Source organism: Oxyura jamaicensis, chromosome 1 (genome assembly GCF_011077185.1).
Source record: "Oxyura jamaicensis isolate SHBP4307 breed ruddy duck chromosome 1, BPBGC_Ojam_1.0, whole genome shotgun sequence".
NCBI lineage: Eukaryota > Metazoa > Chordata > Aves > Anseriformes > Anatidae > Oxyura > Oxyura jamaicensis.
The window spans coordinates 71662000-71678767 of NC_048893.1; the positions used below are offsets into that span (position 1 = coordinate 71662000).

At 39.6% G+C, this 16768-nt stretch overlaps 1 protein-coding gene across 6 annotated transcripts in view; it reads left to right on the forward strand.

The window, feature by feature from the left end:
- Positions 1 to 16352, forward strand: part of PHF21B (PHD finger protein 21B) — a 185669-nt gene extending 169317 nt beyond the window's left edge. For all 6 annotated transcript variants that reach the window (XM_035309830.1, XM_035309798.1, XM_035309819.1 and 3 more), the window contains 7 exons: positions 1197 to 1273; positions 4008 to 4062; positions 7554 to 7576; positions 8978 to 9136; positions 10593 to 10668; positions 11616 to 11719; positions 14032 to 16352. In XM_035309830.1, the coding sequence (XP_035165721.1) occupies positions 1197 to 1273; positions 4008 to 4062; positions 7554 to 7576; positions 8978 to 9136; positions 10593 to 10668; positions 11616 to 11719; positions 14032 to 14256 (719 nt within the window). In that variant the 3' untranslated portion in view covers positions 14257 to 16352. The remainder of the gene's footprint in view (positions 1 to 1196; positions 1274 to 4007; positions 4063 to 7553; positions 7577 to 8977; positions 9137 to 10592; positions 10669 to 11615; positions 11720 to 14031) is intronic.
- The last annotated feature ends 416 nt before the right edge of the window (positions 16353 to 16768 follow it).

Genomic DNA, 16768 nt, shown 5'->3' on the forward strand with positions numbered 1-16768 from the left:
GATGGGCTGACAGGCTAGTGTTTCTGCCAGCTCCTCTCCTTCTGAGAAATTTACTCAGAGCAAAAAGAGTGGAGGTGTCACAACCATGGGCGGGGCATTTAGACTAAAAAGAGCTCTGGTTTATCACTGCAGAGTGTGAACATTGCCATAAAATATTCACTTGGGGAACAAGCATCAGCCCAGCTGCACACACTTCATGTCATGGGATGGATGCTGGCTGGCTCTCCTAGCTAAAGCTCTTTCTTTATTATTGGAATAAAATTTTGTCTGCTCTTTTTTATTATTGGAATAAAAAGTAGACTGTAAAATACACGCTTATAATAATCTCACCATTCTGAACAGACATAAAGAGCTGGAAAAAGAAATTTCTTGTGATGGAAATGAAATCCTAACTCAGATAAAAGCAGCATTAAATCTGCAGATTTCAGTGGGCCAGGAATTTGCTCACTTTTTCTGTGTGTATCCAGAAGTTTGCACATGATTAGTTTTTGCTAAATGCAGTTCTGAATAAGTGCCATCTTCAATAGGTGTTACCATTTAGTTGAAGGGAGTTCTCCTGTTTCTCCCCCTTTCCCAAACAGGACAGCAATTCAATGAGCTTATTTTTGCACTGCTCTTTCCAGTGACACAGTTACATGTACAACTTGCAAAAACACTTTGCAAGTTTAGGATCATGAAATCGTGTTATTTTGGATGAATAAGTCATAGTGCCCTAGTTAGAGCTGAATCTACCCATCCCATTCTGACTGTTTTTTCTAGCCTCTGCAGAGAAAAAGTAATATAAATGAAACTTAAAAGGATCTCTATACTTTCATCTGATATGGGTTTCAAGGCTTAACTGCTTTGTATGCTTTATTTTTGTTAATAGCAGACATAGCATTTTGAAAGCTCTCTGTTGATGCTTGCTAAATGTGTATCTGAAGGGATCATCATAAAAATCTTGTAGGGCAGCAGAAGTCCACCATGGAGGAAGGGAAAAATAAGAACATGTCTGTGTTGTGTGTCTTACAAGGAAAAGCTTATTAATGTCAAGCCTTGAACTGCAGCAAATATCAGTGCTGATGCATTTAGAAACTGAAACTGAACACAGAGCTCAAGGGGTTGAGGGTAGAAGCATCTTGATTAACAAGATAGAGCTACATTTTTCCCTGATGAATGAGAAACACACAATTCATGCTTTTTTTCCATGGTTACAGAAATACAGAGCAAGCGTCAGGAAAGGAAGAGAAGAAGCACAGCGAATCCGGCCTACAGTGGACTCTTGGAAACTGAGGTACTTGATCATTCACTTTTTTTTACCACAGTGCTATTTCATGTCAATAAAAGGTTTAAGTATTTCTCATTACAGAAGTATATAGGAATGCAGACACATGCATTCAGTTGTAAAGATATATTGATGTGGAAAAGAAAAAAAAATATTTAATCTCAGTAGCTAAGCAACAGGTTTTCACCCCACAACATCACTTACTTCAAACTAGCATTCATGATAGTTTTAGTAAAGGCCAAAAGGGCTAAATTAATGTGGGATATAATTACTCTGTTACCTATACACATGGTCCCATTAGGTCAGACTTGAAGAACAGAAGTGCTGCATTGTCTTCAGACTTGCATGGCCATTCCTCTTCTCCTATGTGCCAAATAATAAACCGAGAACTTAGCTTATTTTTTTTATTAGAGACATTCATAAAAGGAACATATTGGTTTAAGAATCAGTGTGCTGTGCAGAGGGTAAGAAAGCCTGCATATTAAGTAAAATAATGCATAATTAAAAATAAAATGGATCTGGATGATCTCTGTCATCTGTTATGTGTATGCTGTTACATTTATGGCAATAGCAAAATTTGGTCCTACAAAATATTGCATTGCAAACCTGGTATAAAGTCAGCATGTAAACAGACTTAACTTGTTCTAAAATTGTGTTTTTATTATGTTTCTATTTATTTAGCATGTTAAAATTCCATCTTTAACATTTTACCATAGTTTGGGGTTACTATTTGAACTTCCTGCAGAAATTAAACTGATTTGCAGCCAGCTTTCCATTTAAGCAAGATTCCTCCATGCTCTGGGTTCTTTAAGCCTAAATGAAGTAAGTTTTCTTTGTGTAGGTATCAGTGATGAAATTTTGGCACACCAAAATTTTTGCAAATGTCTGTGTTTGTTAGCAAACAGCAGATAGATGAAGCTAAGAAGAAAGCTATCAGTGCAGTCAAGCTGCTCGTTGACTTGGTTTTTCTTTTTTTTTTTCTTTTTTTGGAAATACTGTGATTTTTATGCTCCCTCTCTGGGCACTTGAATTCTTCAGGACTCAGTTTTTTCTCCAGCAACCTCTTCAAAGCAAATACTTTATGTTCATATATCCAGTGTTTAACACAGTAGGAACCTTAGGCTTGCTACCCTTACATTTGCAGTGTCTTGTCTTAGGCCTTTTTGTCCTGACAAGTTTATTAAAATAACTTACAGTTGAGTTTTGTGACTGTAGTCTAATCAACATTCATGAGAAACTCAGTTATCTTGGAGCAAGGATGAAGGGGGTGATGGAGGAGGTCTGCTGCACCCCTAGTTCATACTCTCAAAAGCATATCATGAAGTGAAGGATGACATGATCAGCTGTGTCCTCACTAGGAGTTGTCATTAAGTACTGACCATGGGGAATGCCATTCAAGTAAAATGGAGGCAGATGTTTTTTCTCTGATCTATTAGTTGCTTAGATTGATTTGCTAATCAGTGAGTTGAGGTATTTTGTGACATTTCAGGCATTCTGGTGCAATTCAATTTACAGTTAGTCTACAGAATGATCTTTAATTCATGATTGTTTAAATTGAAATTGCATATTAATTAGACTTTTTATTTGCCAACGCCCCTCAAAACTGCAGGAGCTCAGCATCTGTAGTGGTGATCTTAACTTCCTTGATTACAAAAGTGTGATCATGGTCTTATGTCTTTGAATGTTGTGCTTTTCATTTGCAAAGCTTTTTTTTTTTTTTTTTTTTTTCCCGAAAAATGTTTCGAGATACCATTTTGTTTTCCCACTCTTGGTAGCTTCTTTGTGGTTGTCCTTCGGCATAGAAAAGGGTTACGTTTCAAACTGGATATTTTTTGAAGAGAAAAACATAAATTCAAAATTCCTTAACAAACTGCCATGCACCCATTTATAAAAGAACAGTTTACTCATCACAGAATAAATTATTTATTAGCAAAAAAAAAAAAAATCTACTTTTCCTCCAAGCATAGACTTAACATCTAATGCAGGAAAATGATACTGTTTCCAGTCCTGCTGCAAGGATGGCTTAGAGGAGCTATTAAGGGTTATGTAGACTGTTAATGAAGCCCAGGTAGCTATTGACCAACAGCTTTTACCATCTTCTAGGCTGCTGATGGACTGCATTACAGTTAGTTAAACATCTCAGTCAGGTTTCCAGTGGACTGTCTTTAATAATCACAGCAGATTGAAATGACTGCAAGCTTCTAGAGGTCATATACATTAACTTCTGAAAGGGAAATACTTCACTTGGGTCCTAATGCATAGCTTACAAATGAAATACGTTTCTACTAACTGTGGGCAAGTGTCACAGAGGACAGTGATGTCTTTCTGCAGGGGGGAAGTCCATCTCCATTTCTATATATGCAAATAAAGATGTCATCTCACAGAAACAATTTATTATGCAGTTTTTCCCTTATGGATGTTATCTGCTAGGTTTGGAGTTACTGTTGCAGTTGTCTGGAGCATATACTGAAATGCAGTCAATAATGTGCAATTTGCATTTCTCCCATGCTAATAAAATCTAATACATGTAAAACTGCTCTGTGAAGAACTTGTTAGAAAGGTAAATAATGCAACTGTTTATATAGCTATCTTAGGGGTTAGCAGTGAATAATCTAAGTCACTGAACTGGCTTCTAGATACTTGGTTATGTATGATGGAAGCTCATAGAAAGTATAGCCATATGGAAAAGTAAGAGACAACTAGAGCACCTTTCAATGATGCTGTGGTTTCTTTTTCCTTGCAGCGGAAACGCCTTGCATCAAATTATTTGAATAACCCCTTGTTCCTTTCAACAAGAGGTAAGCATATTTTTAAGTGAATATAATACTGCTCTGATGACATATAAAATATATATTAGCAGGATTTCTTAAGAATTACTACTAGGATACCATATGGCATTGCTCTGTGTAAGATTCCTGTGCTTTTTAGTGTGGAGTGAAAATAGATGGTTTTCTTGCAAAAATGGGTAAAGGATAAAGCTAAAGGTCAGAACTGTATAGAAACTGATCCAAAGACTCTGCAATCAATGGCAAATCTGATCTCTAGTATTGTAAGCACCATGAAGTTAAAGGACTGATTCAAGAAGAGAGTATTGCCAACTCCAACTGCTTAAAAACATGTGTTGAAAAATTGGGATCTAAAAAATATATATATTCTGGACTTTTCATTTGCCTCTTCTTGTCAACTTTAAGAAGCTGTTCTCCATCCTCAAGGGCTAGAAATATACCATATTTTTTGCTTTAAAAACAACTGCTGAAAACCTCAGTTTTTCTCAGTCCAAGAGGCGGAGACATAAAACTAGATTTGATGGCCTTGAAGATGCCTTCCAACCTTGTATTTATAAGAACTTCAGAAAATGAAAATTTCATGGTAAAAGCATTGAGAATGAACAACTCGGAGGAGCCATTTGGTGAAAATGATGACTAGCTCATGAGAAGAGCTCATTCATGGAAAATGTGCAACGTATAGAGAAGGCAAAGAGTTGAGAAGTGGGAGATGAAACAAGGACAACACTAAGTACAGTTTAATTCTTTAGATGAGGTCCACATTTAAGAGACAAAGCAAGAAACTTTAGTTGCATTTCAGGAGAGGAGTAAAAGAAAATAGAGAAGTGTGATTATATCCTTGCCCTTGTGCTGCCTTCTTAACTTGGGCTCTGTTGTTGTGCATTAGAGGTAAGGGAAGGCAGGCTTTTTTCTGATCCAAATATTATTTCCATTTTAGGAGTATTTACAGGAATAATTCCAATTAAGTCTTGAAGTTTTGACAGTTTTTCAGTGGTTGTTTGGTATGCCTGTCAAGTGTCATGTTCAGTGCTTGAGAGTCACCTTTCTGGCCTTGCCTTGAATTTCTGCACCACAGGATCACCATCTTAAATGGGACGGTGCTTCTCTACTTTCAAAACTTCATGTGCTAGATGCAGACAATTGGCCTACTTACCATATGCCTCTAGTGCATTAGGTGTCAGAGGACAGGAGGGGTTATTACACAGTAAACAGCTATGATGACGTGCATCTTAGCAGCAGCCCATCCTCATCTGAGCTCCAGTTGAAAGAATGTTACTCCCAGCTCAGTTTTAGCCTGAAAATTAAAATTATAATTTTTATTTGTCTTATCATACCACTTGTTTTTCCCTGGTAAACACATGTCTGGACGGAATGGCAATGTTTGCAAGCCATGCTGCTAACCCCTTCATAGATTTAAGTTAGGATTTGATGTTTCTGACCTTCTTTCCTCCACATGTTTCCCATTTGATTTACAAGGAAGGAGGCAGGGGACAGAGTTCCAGCAATGTGCCTGTCACTGAGCTGCTTGGAAGCCACTGCGCTCTTTCCTTAATTGTTAATTCCTATTTGGTTCCTGTATCTTTTGTTTGTCCAGCTTCTAGAATCTGTGCTGGGGTTCTGCAGATTCTGTCAATTTTACACTGAACTTTCTGAGAGCAGACACCCCCACCTCTAGAGATTTTAAGTACTTACATGCACTGGGCACTGTTGTGCACAATGTGATGTAAGCTCTGACCGAAGGCAGATGCAGTCCCAGACAGCTTGAAATAACAGAGGTGTAGCTTTAGTGCATAGCTGACTGCCCCTTCTGCTATAAAACACTCCTTAAAATATCCATCTTTAGTTTAATTTTAACTAGAAAGCATAGTTTTACATATTTTAAAATGTCTAGAACTTTACAACAAAACTGAGCTGAAAAGAGAAATAAACTAAAAAAACAAACAAACAAAAAAAAAACTTTATGAAATACAGGAAACAACCATCATTTCCAGAAATATAGAAGAGAACATTTCTTGTAAATTTTCAGCAAAATGTCAGTTAATCAGTTTTCATTTGTCTGAAAATGACTTACCTCAAATGAGGTCACATCCCCATACATACATCATTTGTAGAAAAGACTCTGTTTATCTGAATAACATTTATGCCCCCTGAGTAATTGTGGCGTCATATACCCATGGATCTCTGTGTGTGTATTTGTGTATATGTAGTGACATCTTCAGATTTTATAAGTCTGTGGTTATTTATGGAACTGAATGCCAAAGGAAGCTACAATTATTGGAAAAGGCAGTCAAATCTATGGAAGAAAAATCTATCTAAGTCTGTTAAATGTAAAGATGAAGATGGAAAGTCCAGGTTAGGGAAACCCATAAAATATAGACTTCTAGCATTTGGGAAGATGCTCCTGGAGTATAAAAATTTATGCTGTGCTTGCCCAGTTCTTGCATTCTGCCTGAGCAGCAGAGTTAGATGCTCTTAGCAAAGGTCCTTGGGCCTTTGGTCCAACTTAGGTGAATCTGTTCCTTTGTTCTTATGTTCCTCTTTTTACATGTGTGTGAGCATGGTGTCTCTGTGTCTGCATCTTCTATGTGTGCAACTCACAGGTTGCTCAGTTTATGTGGGCTCACACTGGGACAGCTGTATTCCCAGTTGCGATCAGGGAGGGAACCGAAGGAGCTAAGGACAGAAATACGAGTTTATTTGTCACCACTCCAATCCAGAGAAAGGCCTCTCCATCAGCTGTTTATCACTGGAACAGCATGTACTCTTATGAGTCAGCAGCAAAAATCACAAGCCACTGTGCAGTTTCCATAAAGCTGTTAAAATTTTCTGTTTTTATTTTTGGATCAAAGTGTGATCATGTCACAAATATTTTTATGAAATACTTGGCCTGTTTTCCAGAGAGCTCTGATGCTTCTTGTTCCTATCAGGCTGTGAATGCAATCACCAGAGCTCAGTTTATCAGAAGGTCAGAAAACAATAGCATTTTGGGTGGGAGAAACTTGATGATAAAGAGCTGGTGATAAAACAGAACTCTCTCCTACAAGCAGCTGAACACTTCAGCCATGAATCAGCTGAACATTTAAACACATTTAACAATAAGTCAGTGGCACCACTTTTGTCCTCCAAGTTAAGCACTTGCTTAAGTGCCTTGCTGGTTCAGGGCCAGACTGTTAAACACCCAGCAGGCTGAAGTCCTTAAGAAAGACTTTCAGACCAGTGACGCACAGAGAAGAGCTCTGCAGTAAACGTTTTGAAAACTAAATAGTATCTATGCTTCTTGTATGATCAGACCTTTGGGTGCTGAAATTTTAAAATCTCAATTTGAAAAATGCTTGCTGCTGCTCATTCTCCTGTTTCTAATTGCATTCTTTTCTGCCCACGTTAATTTTGACAATGTCCCACATCACAGCTTGACTAAAATTGCTGCCACAGCTGAGAACTAGCATTCATTGCAGCAATGTATTTCCCACTTATCTATTCTCTACTCTTCTTTCACATGCTAGCAAATGAGGATCCATTCTGGAAGGTATGTGTAGCAAAATTTGTGTATTTAGCAGTGTCTTTTTTCATCACTGTGTAGTCCAGAGCTTTCTTCTGATTCTTGTATTCTCTACTACAGAATTGCAGTATTCTCTTTGCCTTTCATACTACTTTTGTGAAATAGTTATCATTTATGTAAATCTTTGCACCTCAGAGTTACAATTTCAGAGGCAGAATCTCAAAGGCTTGCATGTACACAGCTTGAGTTTAATCCCTTTGTAGAACCCCCTAATTGAGAAAGTGCTATTCGAGAACTGTTTTTTTTAATGAATATTTTAAGAAAAATGAATGACCATTATAGGTTATATATATTAATCTCTTTACTTTGAGTGTAAAAAAATTAGAGTAGATAATTTTTAAACAGTAATATTTGGAGAGATGGGTTTTTTGTTTGTTGGTTTGGTTTGGTTTAGTTTTTGACAGGACTGATTTTGAATTCAAGATGTAAGCCTGACTAAAATTATCATGAAACATTACAATTAATATCCCTGAAAGTGAAAATATACGTTTGGAATTAACAAAGATACAACATTAATATTCTTCTTGCTGGAAAAATATTAGGAAAAAATAGATTTTCTTTATAATGATTCACAAACCATGAGAGTTTCAAAATCGGTCTCTATTAAAATGCACTTAATTATACAAAGAGTAATTAACATTACCACCAGATTAGCATAGCTATTTACTACATGGCATTGTAGCTTTGTTGATGAGTCTTAGTTCATGTTATATATTGCTTCAGACAAGGTATTAATCAGTCTTGTTGGAGATAGTTTGTCAGAGTCTGAACAGAAAACAATTAGCAAAAGGGAGAACTGAGGGACAGAGAAGCCCTCTAGAGGAGTTCACAAAAGAACAGTATGTAGGGAAAAGCTATACACGAGTATAGCTCTTAACTGCTCTTTGAGGCATCATGCATAAAACATGGAGCTGTGCTTTTTCCGTGGAAACTTTTGCTTGCTCGCTTCCTTCTGCCATGGACTTGAAGGACAAGTGATCCAGATACTGACTTTTACCCAGGCTTTAAAGTAGAGCTGCCCATGTTGATACATGTATCGGAGTGACACATTATCAAGAACAAGTGAAATAATTCTAACATCACAAACTGGCTATATTAGTTGACTCCTTCCTGTGTTTGATCAGTTGTTTTTTATTTTTCTATCTATTTCAATTTAGGGAACTTGCTTCTGGCTTGTTTGTTTATTTGTATTTGTTGCTGTCATACACCTTTATATCTGTTGCCTTCTACAGCTGCCAGGGTGCTTCTGACAAGTAGATTTTGTGTTTGAATGAGCCTGGCTGCTGGAGTAGTGGCTCAAAGTGCTGCCTAGGGAGAAGTGCTCAATGGGTTGACTTGACCCAAGCCATTCTTTCCCCTCTCTTGCAGAATGAGATCCACCACGATGAACACTGCACTGCTTGCAAGCATGGCGTTAACTTGCAGCCCTGTGGCACATGTCCCAGGGCATATCACCTCAACTGCTTGGACCCACCCCTCAAAACTGCCCCTAAGGGGGTTTGGGTCTGTCCAAAGTGCCAGCAGAAGGTAAGCTACATGGGACATAGAATCATAGAATCATTTAGGTTGGAAGAGACCTCCAAGATCATCTGGTCCAAACATCACCCTACCACCAATGTCACCTACTAAACCATGTACCTAAGCACCAGGTCCAAACTTGCCTTGAACACCCCCAGGGACAGTGACTCCACCACCTCCCTGGACAACCTGTTCCAATGCCTGACTACTCTTTCTGAGAAGAAATGTCTCCTAATTTCCAACCTAAACCTCCCCTGGCACAACTTGAGGCCATTCCCTCTGGTCCTATCACTAGTTATCTGTGAGAAAAGGCTGACCCCCAGCCCAGCTCCCCACAGCTTCCTTTCAGGTAGCTGTAGAGAGCAATAAGGTATCCCCTGAGCCTCCTCTTCTCCAGACTAAACAACCTCAGTTCCCTCAGCCGCTCCTCACAGGACTTGTGTTCCAGGCCCTTCACCAGTTTTGTAGCATTGTACACAGAGAAGAGAAAATAGGAAAAACCTTGAATCTGTGTACCACTAAATTAAACTAAACTATGGTGACAGCTTAGGGGACCACATTAGCTAATACTGAGGAGGTTTTAATAGAGTTTGCAGCATTCATTTCTGGTATTTTTATTATCTCTGACTTAGAATGTACATTCTAAGCCTAGCTTCACCATAATCGTATCTGCTGAGGTTTGTCCTGGAAAAAGATTGAATGTCTCTTCATTTCCTTTGTTTCTCTTCTTTACAAGGAAGTCACCAGCATGTAGATTGCAAAACAAGTAATGTAAACGTTATGTATGAGTACACAGTGTCAGAAGCAGATGCTTCACCAGTAGATCTGAAAGCTGTAAGGAGAGCATTTCGTGTTCTTTAAATCATGTTTATTACATGATAGTTATTGATCATAGCTATGTCAGAAATGCTAATTTGTCTAGTTGCTGTGAATAATGCTGACTGCAGGAACAGTAAAACAATTACTAAAACAGTGCAGTGAACTAAACTGTAGAGTGGAGGGTTAGATTTTGTGTCTTAGAGTTCTTTGTATTTAGCACTGAAATCACTGTTACGCTCCTTTGAAAATGTCAAAGGGAAATCCCAGCACATAGCTGTAGAGGAGAGCAGCCCAGGATTAGGTCTGAAAAGTCATGTTTTCCTGTGGACCATCCACAGTACTCCTGTATACTCCACCAGTGTGGAGGTCTGCTTGTCAGGGGCTGAAGAAAGTCTTCTGGTTATGGCAACAAGAAGCAGAGGCTTCATAACCCCCTTTAGCACTGTTTGGTAGGTACAGGGATGTGAAAAGGAGTGAGCCCCAGTGGAGGGTGCTACTCAAATTATTATCTCATTACTTTTCAGCTTGTGAGTTCTGAGACAGGGACCCTAGATCTGGTCCTGCAGAGCTGTGAGGCTGGAGGAGGAAAAACATGAATGTGTGCCTTTGTGAGGTCCTAACTTTCTGTTATTTCCTGGGCTTATAGGTGTTAAAGAAAGATGACAATGTGCCATGGACTGGAACTCTGGCTATTGTTCACTCCTATGTTACTCATAAAACAGGTAGGGATTGACACAGCTTTTGAGAAGTGATTCTCTGCTCGTGATGGGCGATACCATTTGAATCCTTCATGGCACTGATACTAAAGTAGTGTTGTATTGCTACCAGATATCATGGCAGTATTAAGCAAAGGGCCATAAAGGGCTGTGGCTGAGAACAGTAGGTGACTTTTTCTTCCCTTCTGTCTCTTTGCTCCTTCTCCATCTTTGCTCTTTGAGGAATCTGAGATCAATCTCAGAGGAGTTTCACTCAGTGGAGGAGGCTATCATGGAAGTGGTGCCTTCCTGGGAACAGGACTGAAAATGGAATTTTGAGGCAGAATTATGTCAGGCTAGGAGGCAGAGAGACAGTCAGGCTAAGCAGAGCTGTCCAATTGGGTCTGTAGCATGATGCCAGACTAGTATCTCACATATTGCACTAATACCAGTCTATAATTTGGTATTATTTGGTATCACAGTCCTTAGTATCAGATGGTGTATTATTATATATTGGCCATTATTCTTGTTTTGCTCCCTGTTGCACTCTTAAAATGGGCTGTTTGGCTATTTGGCATTAGAGTGTATTTGTAAGGAGCTTTGCAGAAGTCTGGCATTGTTATGATCTGTGCTTTTCACCCAGGGTCACTGAACCTGAACCAGGTGGCTGACAAGTTGTTAAATACCTTTCACCTCTTTCTTGAAGACTTCCAGGGCCACATGTGGTCTAAGGGTTGTTTCTAGTTCATCTCAAAGGTGCATGATAGCTTTTGGGTTGTCCTGTATGCTAGTTGTTGACATAGATGCATGCAAACAGAAACTCCAAATTTATTCATCTGTACTCGCTGACAAAAGGCTTCTGAGACCTTAAGCTCACCTTTCAAAATACATGCTTCTGCTTTGTGGTTTAAGCGCACAGTTTTGGTATATGGCCTTTTCTTAACCTTTGCATCCTTAATGTTACTGTTCCATAGTCAAAGAAGAAGAGAAACGGAAGTTATTAAAGAGAAGCAATGAGCTGAAGAGTGAGCATAGACAGTTAGAAGAAAAAGATCGACTTCTCAACAATGCAGTAAAGGTAGGACTGCTGACTGGGGACACAGTCTCCCACAGAGATGTTTATGAAGAATTTATGCTTGAAAAACTGGTATTTTGTGGCTAGAAATTTTTTTATGTTCCAAAGCTACAGATGTTAAAGCATACATGCACTTCTGTCTGAGGAAAAACATGCGGGCTTCCTTTATGCATAAAAGCAAACAGCTTGGACAGCCTGAGGAGGAGAAATCACTGGTGAATGAAGTCCTGTTGCACACATAAAACACAAAGTAACTGTGCCTGCCTTCGTTGTAGTTCCTTACACAGCTCTGATCTATTCAGTGACATTAAGGCGTTTCCATTCTCCAGATGAAAGATCAGTCACAAGCATGTGTTCCATTGGTAGCTGCTTGTCCATCAGCTCCAAAGTTCCTGAGATGGGGTAGAAATAGCCATCCTTATTTGTCTTAGAGGATAAATGGTGTTACAACCTCTCCATGAGTGAAAACAGATTCACAATTCCGTTTGCTGGAGATGTCTCCCATGTATACTGTGGTATGAGAACCAGTCTCTGGCTGTAATGAGTGGGCTGAAATCAAAGCTGTAATCCCTATCCTCCATGGAGGAAGGAGCTTATCTGGGGCTAGCTCACCTCAGGCCCACTTAAGGGGTAGTTGTTAGTTTGCATGGCAGGCTTAATAAATATTTGAAACTTTCTTACCCTGGAAAAATCAAAGTGGCAGCTGCAGGAGTAACTGGGCACTACTTGTTTTACCATTGCAGTTATCCAGAGGAGGCATACTAAAATATTTATTGCATTTAAAATAAAGAAGAAGGAAAAGTACTAACTTATTTAAAGGCATCACAGTGGGGAATATTCCCTGTAACTGTGCATAGCCACCAGCAGCACAAATGGAAATATACGTATGAAGAAGTGACTCTGGTGCATGGAATATCTCCATGCTTCAGAGGGTTCAGTAGCATGAGGTGTTCATGAAAAGAAAGGCATTTGGAGATGCATTCGGCTATCATTTATATGTCACTACTGTCAAAATCATAAGTTTTCTACCTAAGCAGAATCAGGATCTTTCAGAGGGAGACAGTCTTATTTAAATGGTAATATTAGCCAACGATTATATGTATTGGAGATATGTCCACTTGAAAGGAGAAAAGCAATTAAAAGTGTTCCAGCACACAGCAGTTTAATTCCTAATGTTTTCCTTAACAGAGATTTAAATTAAAGAGAGAACTTGAATACACCCCCCCAGGTGAAATGGTATTATTTGGTAAAAACAGAATGTGATTTATCTTTCACCTGAGATTTCACCTGTCTACACCAATCGCTGAGCAGCTCCACACAGTGTCTTTTTGAACAACTTGACTTTCAGCTGAGCTTTTCCCACTTCTCCAGAGCTGGAGACTCCCCCACCCCACTGTAGCCAAAGAGGAGCAATCTGTGGACAAGTCACCAGTTTTGCCAGATCCCTGAGACCAACAGGAGAAAGAAATTGGGAGGTGTCAGGTGACAGAGGGGCCACCATCCCCTTCCATCTAGCAGGCAGGCTCTGGTTTTTGGTCCATCACATAGTCCCTCATGGGCCAGCTGGTGTCCAGTGGACAGGATGGTAGCCACAGCAGTTGGGGAGAGGAGGGAGATTTAGTGATTCTTCCTCATCTCTTCTTGTAGAAGAGAGAGATTTGGGATGCTTTTGTTTGGCTCCTACTCTCATGCTCATTTTCATTTAAGTTTTTGTAAAACGTTTCAAATGATGGTGGGGTGCAGTTTGGCCACCCCACAGCAAAAAGGTTTTCTTGTAACTGTTGTGGTATAACAGTAGTGTCTTAGATTCTAAGTTTTCCACCGGAAATGTATTGACACCATGTTTAGAGAGGACAGCTTACTTTCACAGTACCGACTCCATAAAACCTGTGGCAGGTACAAAATGCATCATGGTGAGGTTTATCCCTCAAATCTTTGTCAGTGCCATTGGGCAAGATTGAGAGACCTCACTGGTGGCTTTGTGGCTTTCCAGTAATACAGCTATTACAGCCCCAGGCTGATAACCTGTCTGGAGTGCAGAAGGCATTTCTGCATACAGGACAAGGTCAGAAACACCCTCTGCATGCATTTGAACATGGAAGAGTGTTGTTACCTTAGACAGCTGCTGCAGTGGATGTGACACTGGTGACTGCTCCATTCGTTAAGCCATGCTTTTGCTATCCCCAAAGGCGAATATACTCCATTTGAGAAGAACGTGTACTCGAGACACAAAAGGATGTTTGGAGAGATGTTTGACACTGCTTTGGACGTATTCTCAGTCTTCCCTTCTCTCTCCCGTTCTCTTTGTTTGACAGAAATGCTTAGAGCTAAAAACCAGCCTGTTGGCCCAGCAGAAAGGGACTCAGTCATCACTGGAACGTCTCAAAACTCTCATTAGACTGATCCAAAATGAGCAGATGATTCAGGTTACCATGACGACCACCACCACCTCTTCCCTGCTCACTGTCCCCTGGATCAAACCCTCCTCTGCCTCTGCTGCCATGCACAAAGTCTTTCAGCAGTCGCAGGGCAACAACTGACAGAGCTGGCTGCGCCAGAATCGAGGAAGGGGGAACAGAAACTTTATACCCATGCGCAAAGGAGAGATTAAACTGAGACAAAGGAGAGAAGGAACAATCTCGGGTTTTGTACATGTAGGAATTTGTAAGTAACAAGCAAGGTCCAGTCTGTAGGTCACTGTGGCGGCTGTTTCACAGGGAGCGGGACATGCCGCAGTTTTGTGTTTGCTGAGACCTTCAGTACTGATGAGATTTGTTTGTTATGTTGGCCTTAATGTATTTATGACTGAGGATGAACAGGAAGAGTACAGCCGATAGAAAGCAGAATATCCTTTTTGTGGGGAGAAAGGCAGTTTTGCAGTTCTGCTTTAAGGGGAAAATTTAAAATGCAAAGAGTTAGTGAGCTAGTGGGGATGTAGTTGGTCTGAAAGCTGTGGGAGGGAAATCGGTGATATCAAAAGAAACCGAGCTACTTAGGACTTGACATGGATTCTTATCAAAGGAACAAAGTTGTCTCCATTGACACGGGCGAGCTGGAGCTGGGGCTGTTTTGACCAGAACAGACACTCACAGAGCCTTCGAAACAAAAGATAATTTTTTTCAGTATTATTAGAGTTGAGAATTGAAGATATTTAAATAAAGAAACTGTATGAAGTTAGCATTTCTAGTAAAATATTGAAGTATTTTCATGCTGATGCTTCTGTGTATGCGTTCCGAAATATTTAAATAAGTATGACTGTAAAACTCCTTACTTTTTTGCAGGTCCTTTTTACTTATTTTGCTATTGGTGTATTTTTCTCATGGAGTTTTTGTGTAAGATTTAGCATAAACCATAATAGTGGATAGCCTTGGCAGGTTGGGTTTCATTTTTTAAAGAGGTTATTTTGGGGGGTTTCTTTTTTTTTTTTTTTTTTTTTAAGAAAAAAATATTCTGTTTTTTGTTTAATGACAGTACAGATAATACGCCAAAAAGATAACTTTACATTTTTGTACTGCATTTTTATTGTTAAGAGTATGTAACTTTTGGTATCGTATGCATTTTTTTATTATTATTGTTGTTTTTTGCTTGCAGAAATATCTGCTGAAATGGTACAGGAAAAAAAAAAAAAAAAAACCTGCCTCAAGGGGGTTGTTACTGGATAATATCAAGAGTTCTTGGGGAGGGACAGGAGGCGGCAGATTGTAAGCATTTGTTGGCAGTTTTGGAGGGTTACTTTTTTCAGTTTTTTTTTTTTTTTTTTTTTTTAAATGATTCCTTTTGAAGATTCTGTTGGCTTTTAGCACATTTCGGAAGCATTTGGCATTAGCCTGAGAAAACCCTTGCACGCCTGCTTGTTTCACTACCTAGTCTTCCTAATCCTGCCAGGGTCTGCCGGCCCCCTGCAGGCCACCCACCCTTCCCACAGCCCCACTGCTGGCCTGGGAAGCAAGTGACGGGCACCCCGTTTTTTCTCAGCATCACCCCTACCAGACACCATCGTCTCTGTCATTGGAGTTCTTCATCAATTAACACAACAGATACTTGAGGAAAATGAGAAGCCACCAGAGCACGGCACGAGGCTAGTCTCTCACATCAGCATATCACATGGTGCCGAATCTCTCTCTCTCTCTTTTATTTAAAAAAAAAAAAACACAAACAGGCAGGGGACTGGCCTGTTCCGTCATCCATCACTAGGCAGCACATGGTCCCTTCAACCATTTTCACAACTCCGGGAGAAACTGTGCAGTACTATACAAATCTATTTTAATACACAACACTCGGTTGAACAAGATTTTTATATTCTTTTATTGATGAACAAAGTGAACTAAATAAAACACAATTGTTATACATTGGTTATTGTATGCCAATTATGCATTCTAATGTGGCTTGCAATGTAAATGTTTTTGGGTTTAACAATTTTTTTTCCTTCTCAGACAAATTAAAAGAAAATAAAAAGAAAAGCGTGGAAGGTTGAATATGTGAAGAATTTCTTAAGTGTCTTGGACTGTTAAAAGTAGTTATTTTGAAAAGGGGACTGTCCAGTGGATAGTGTGCATAGAAAAAAAAAGTGTTTGTCTTATATATGCCAATGTAGTTTTACTTCTTTATGATGCATTAAACTCTATTGACAATTTAACAGTCACCGTGCCATTCATTGCTGAAGGGGTGTAGCTCGCCTTGGTCAGGACCTGCCACTGTGAGCCCTTCCTGGCCAGTTTCTGCAGAGGCCATAGCAAGCAACCAGCACCCATTTCTCCAACACCATCTTAAAATTTTGGGGTTCTTGCTCATGGCAGGTTACTGGAAGGAGACTAGCCGCAGGCTGAGGAGACGCGGCTGCTGCTGCTGCAGATCTGCCTCGCAGGCTTTGCATTTAAACTTGTGCATTCAGGCAACAGTCCAATGCTGGGACGAGAGCAGTGGGCCCATTCTGCCAAGCTGTTTATAAATCACTGTATAAATGTAGTAATTAAAGAATGAGAAATTGGGTCCTTCGCAGGAGCTGTCTGGCTTCTGGCAGGTGGAAGGGGTACTTCAATAAAACAACCAAAA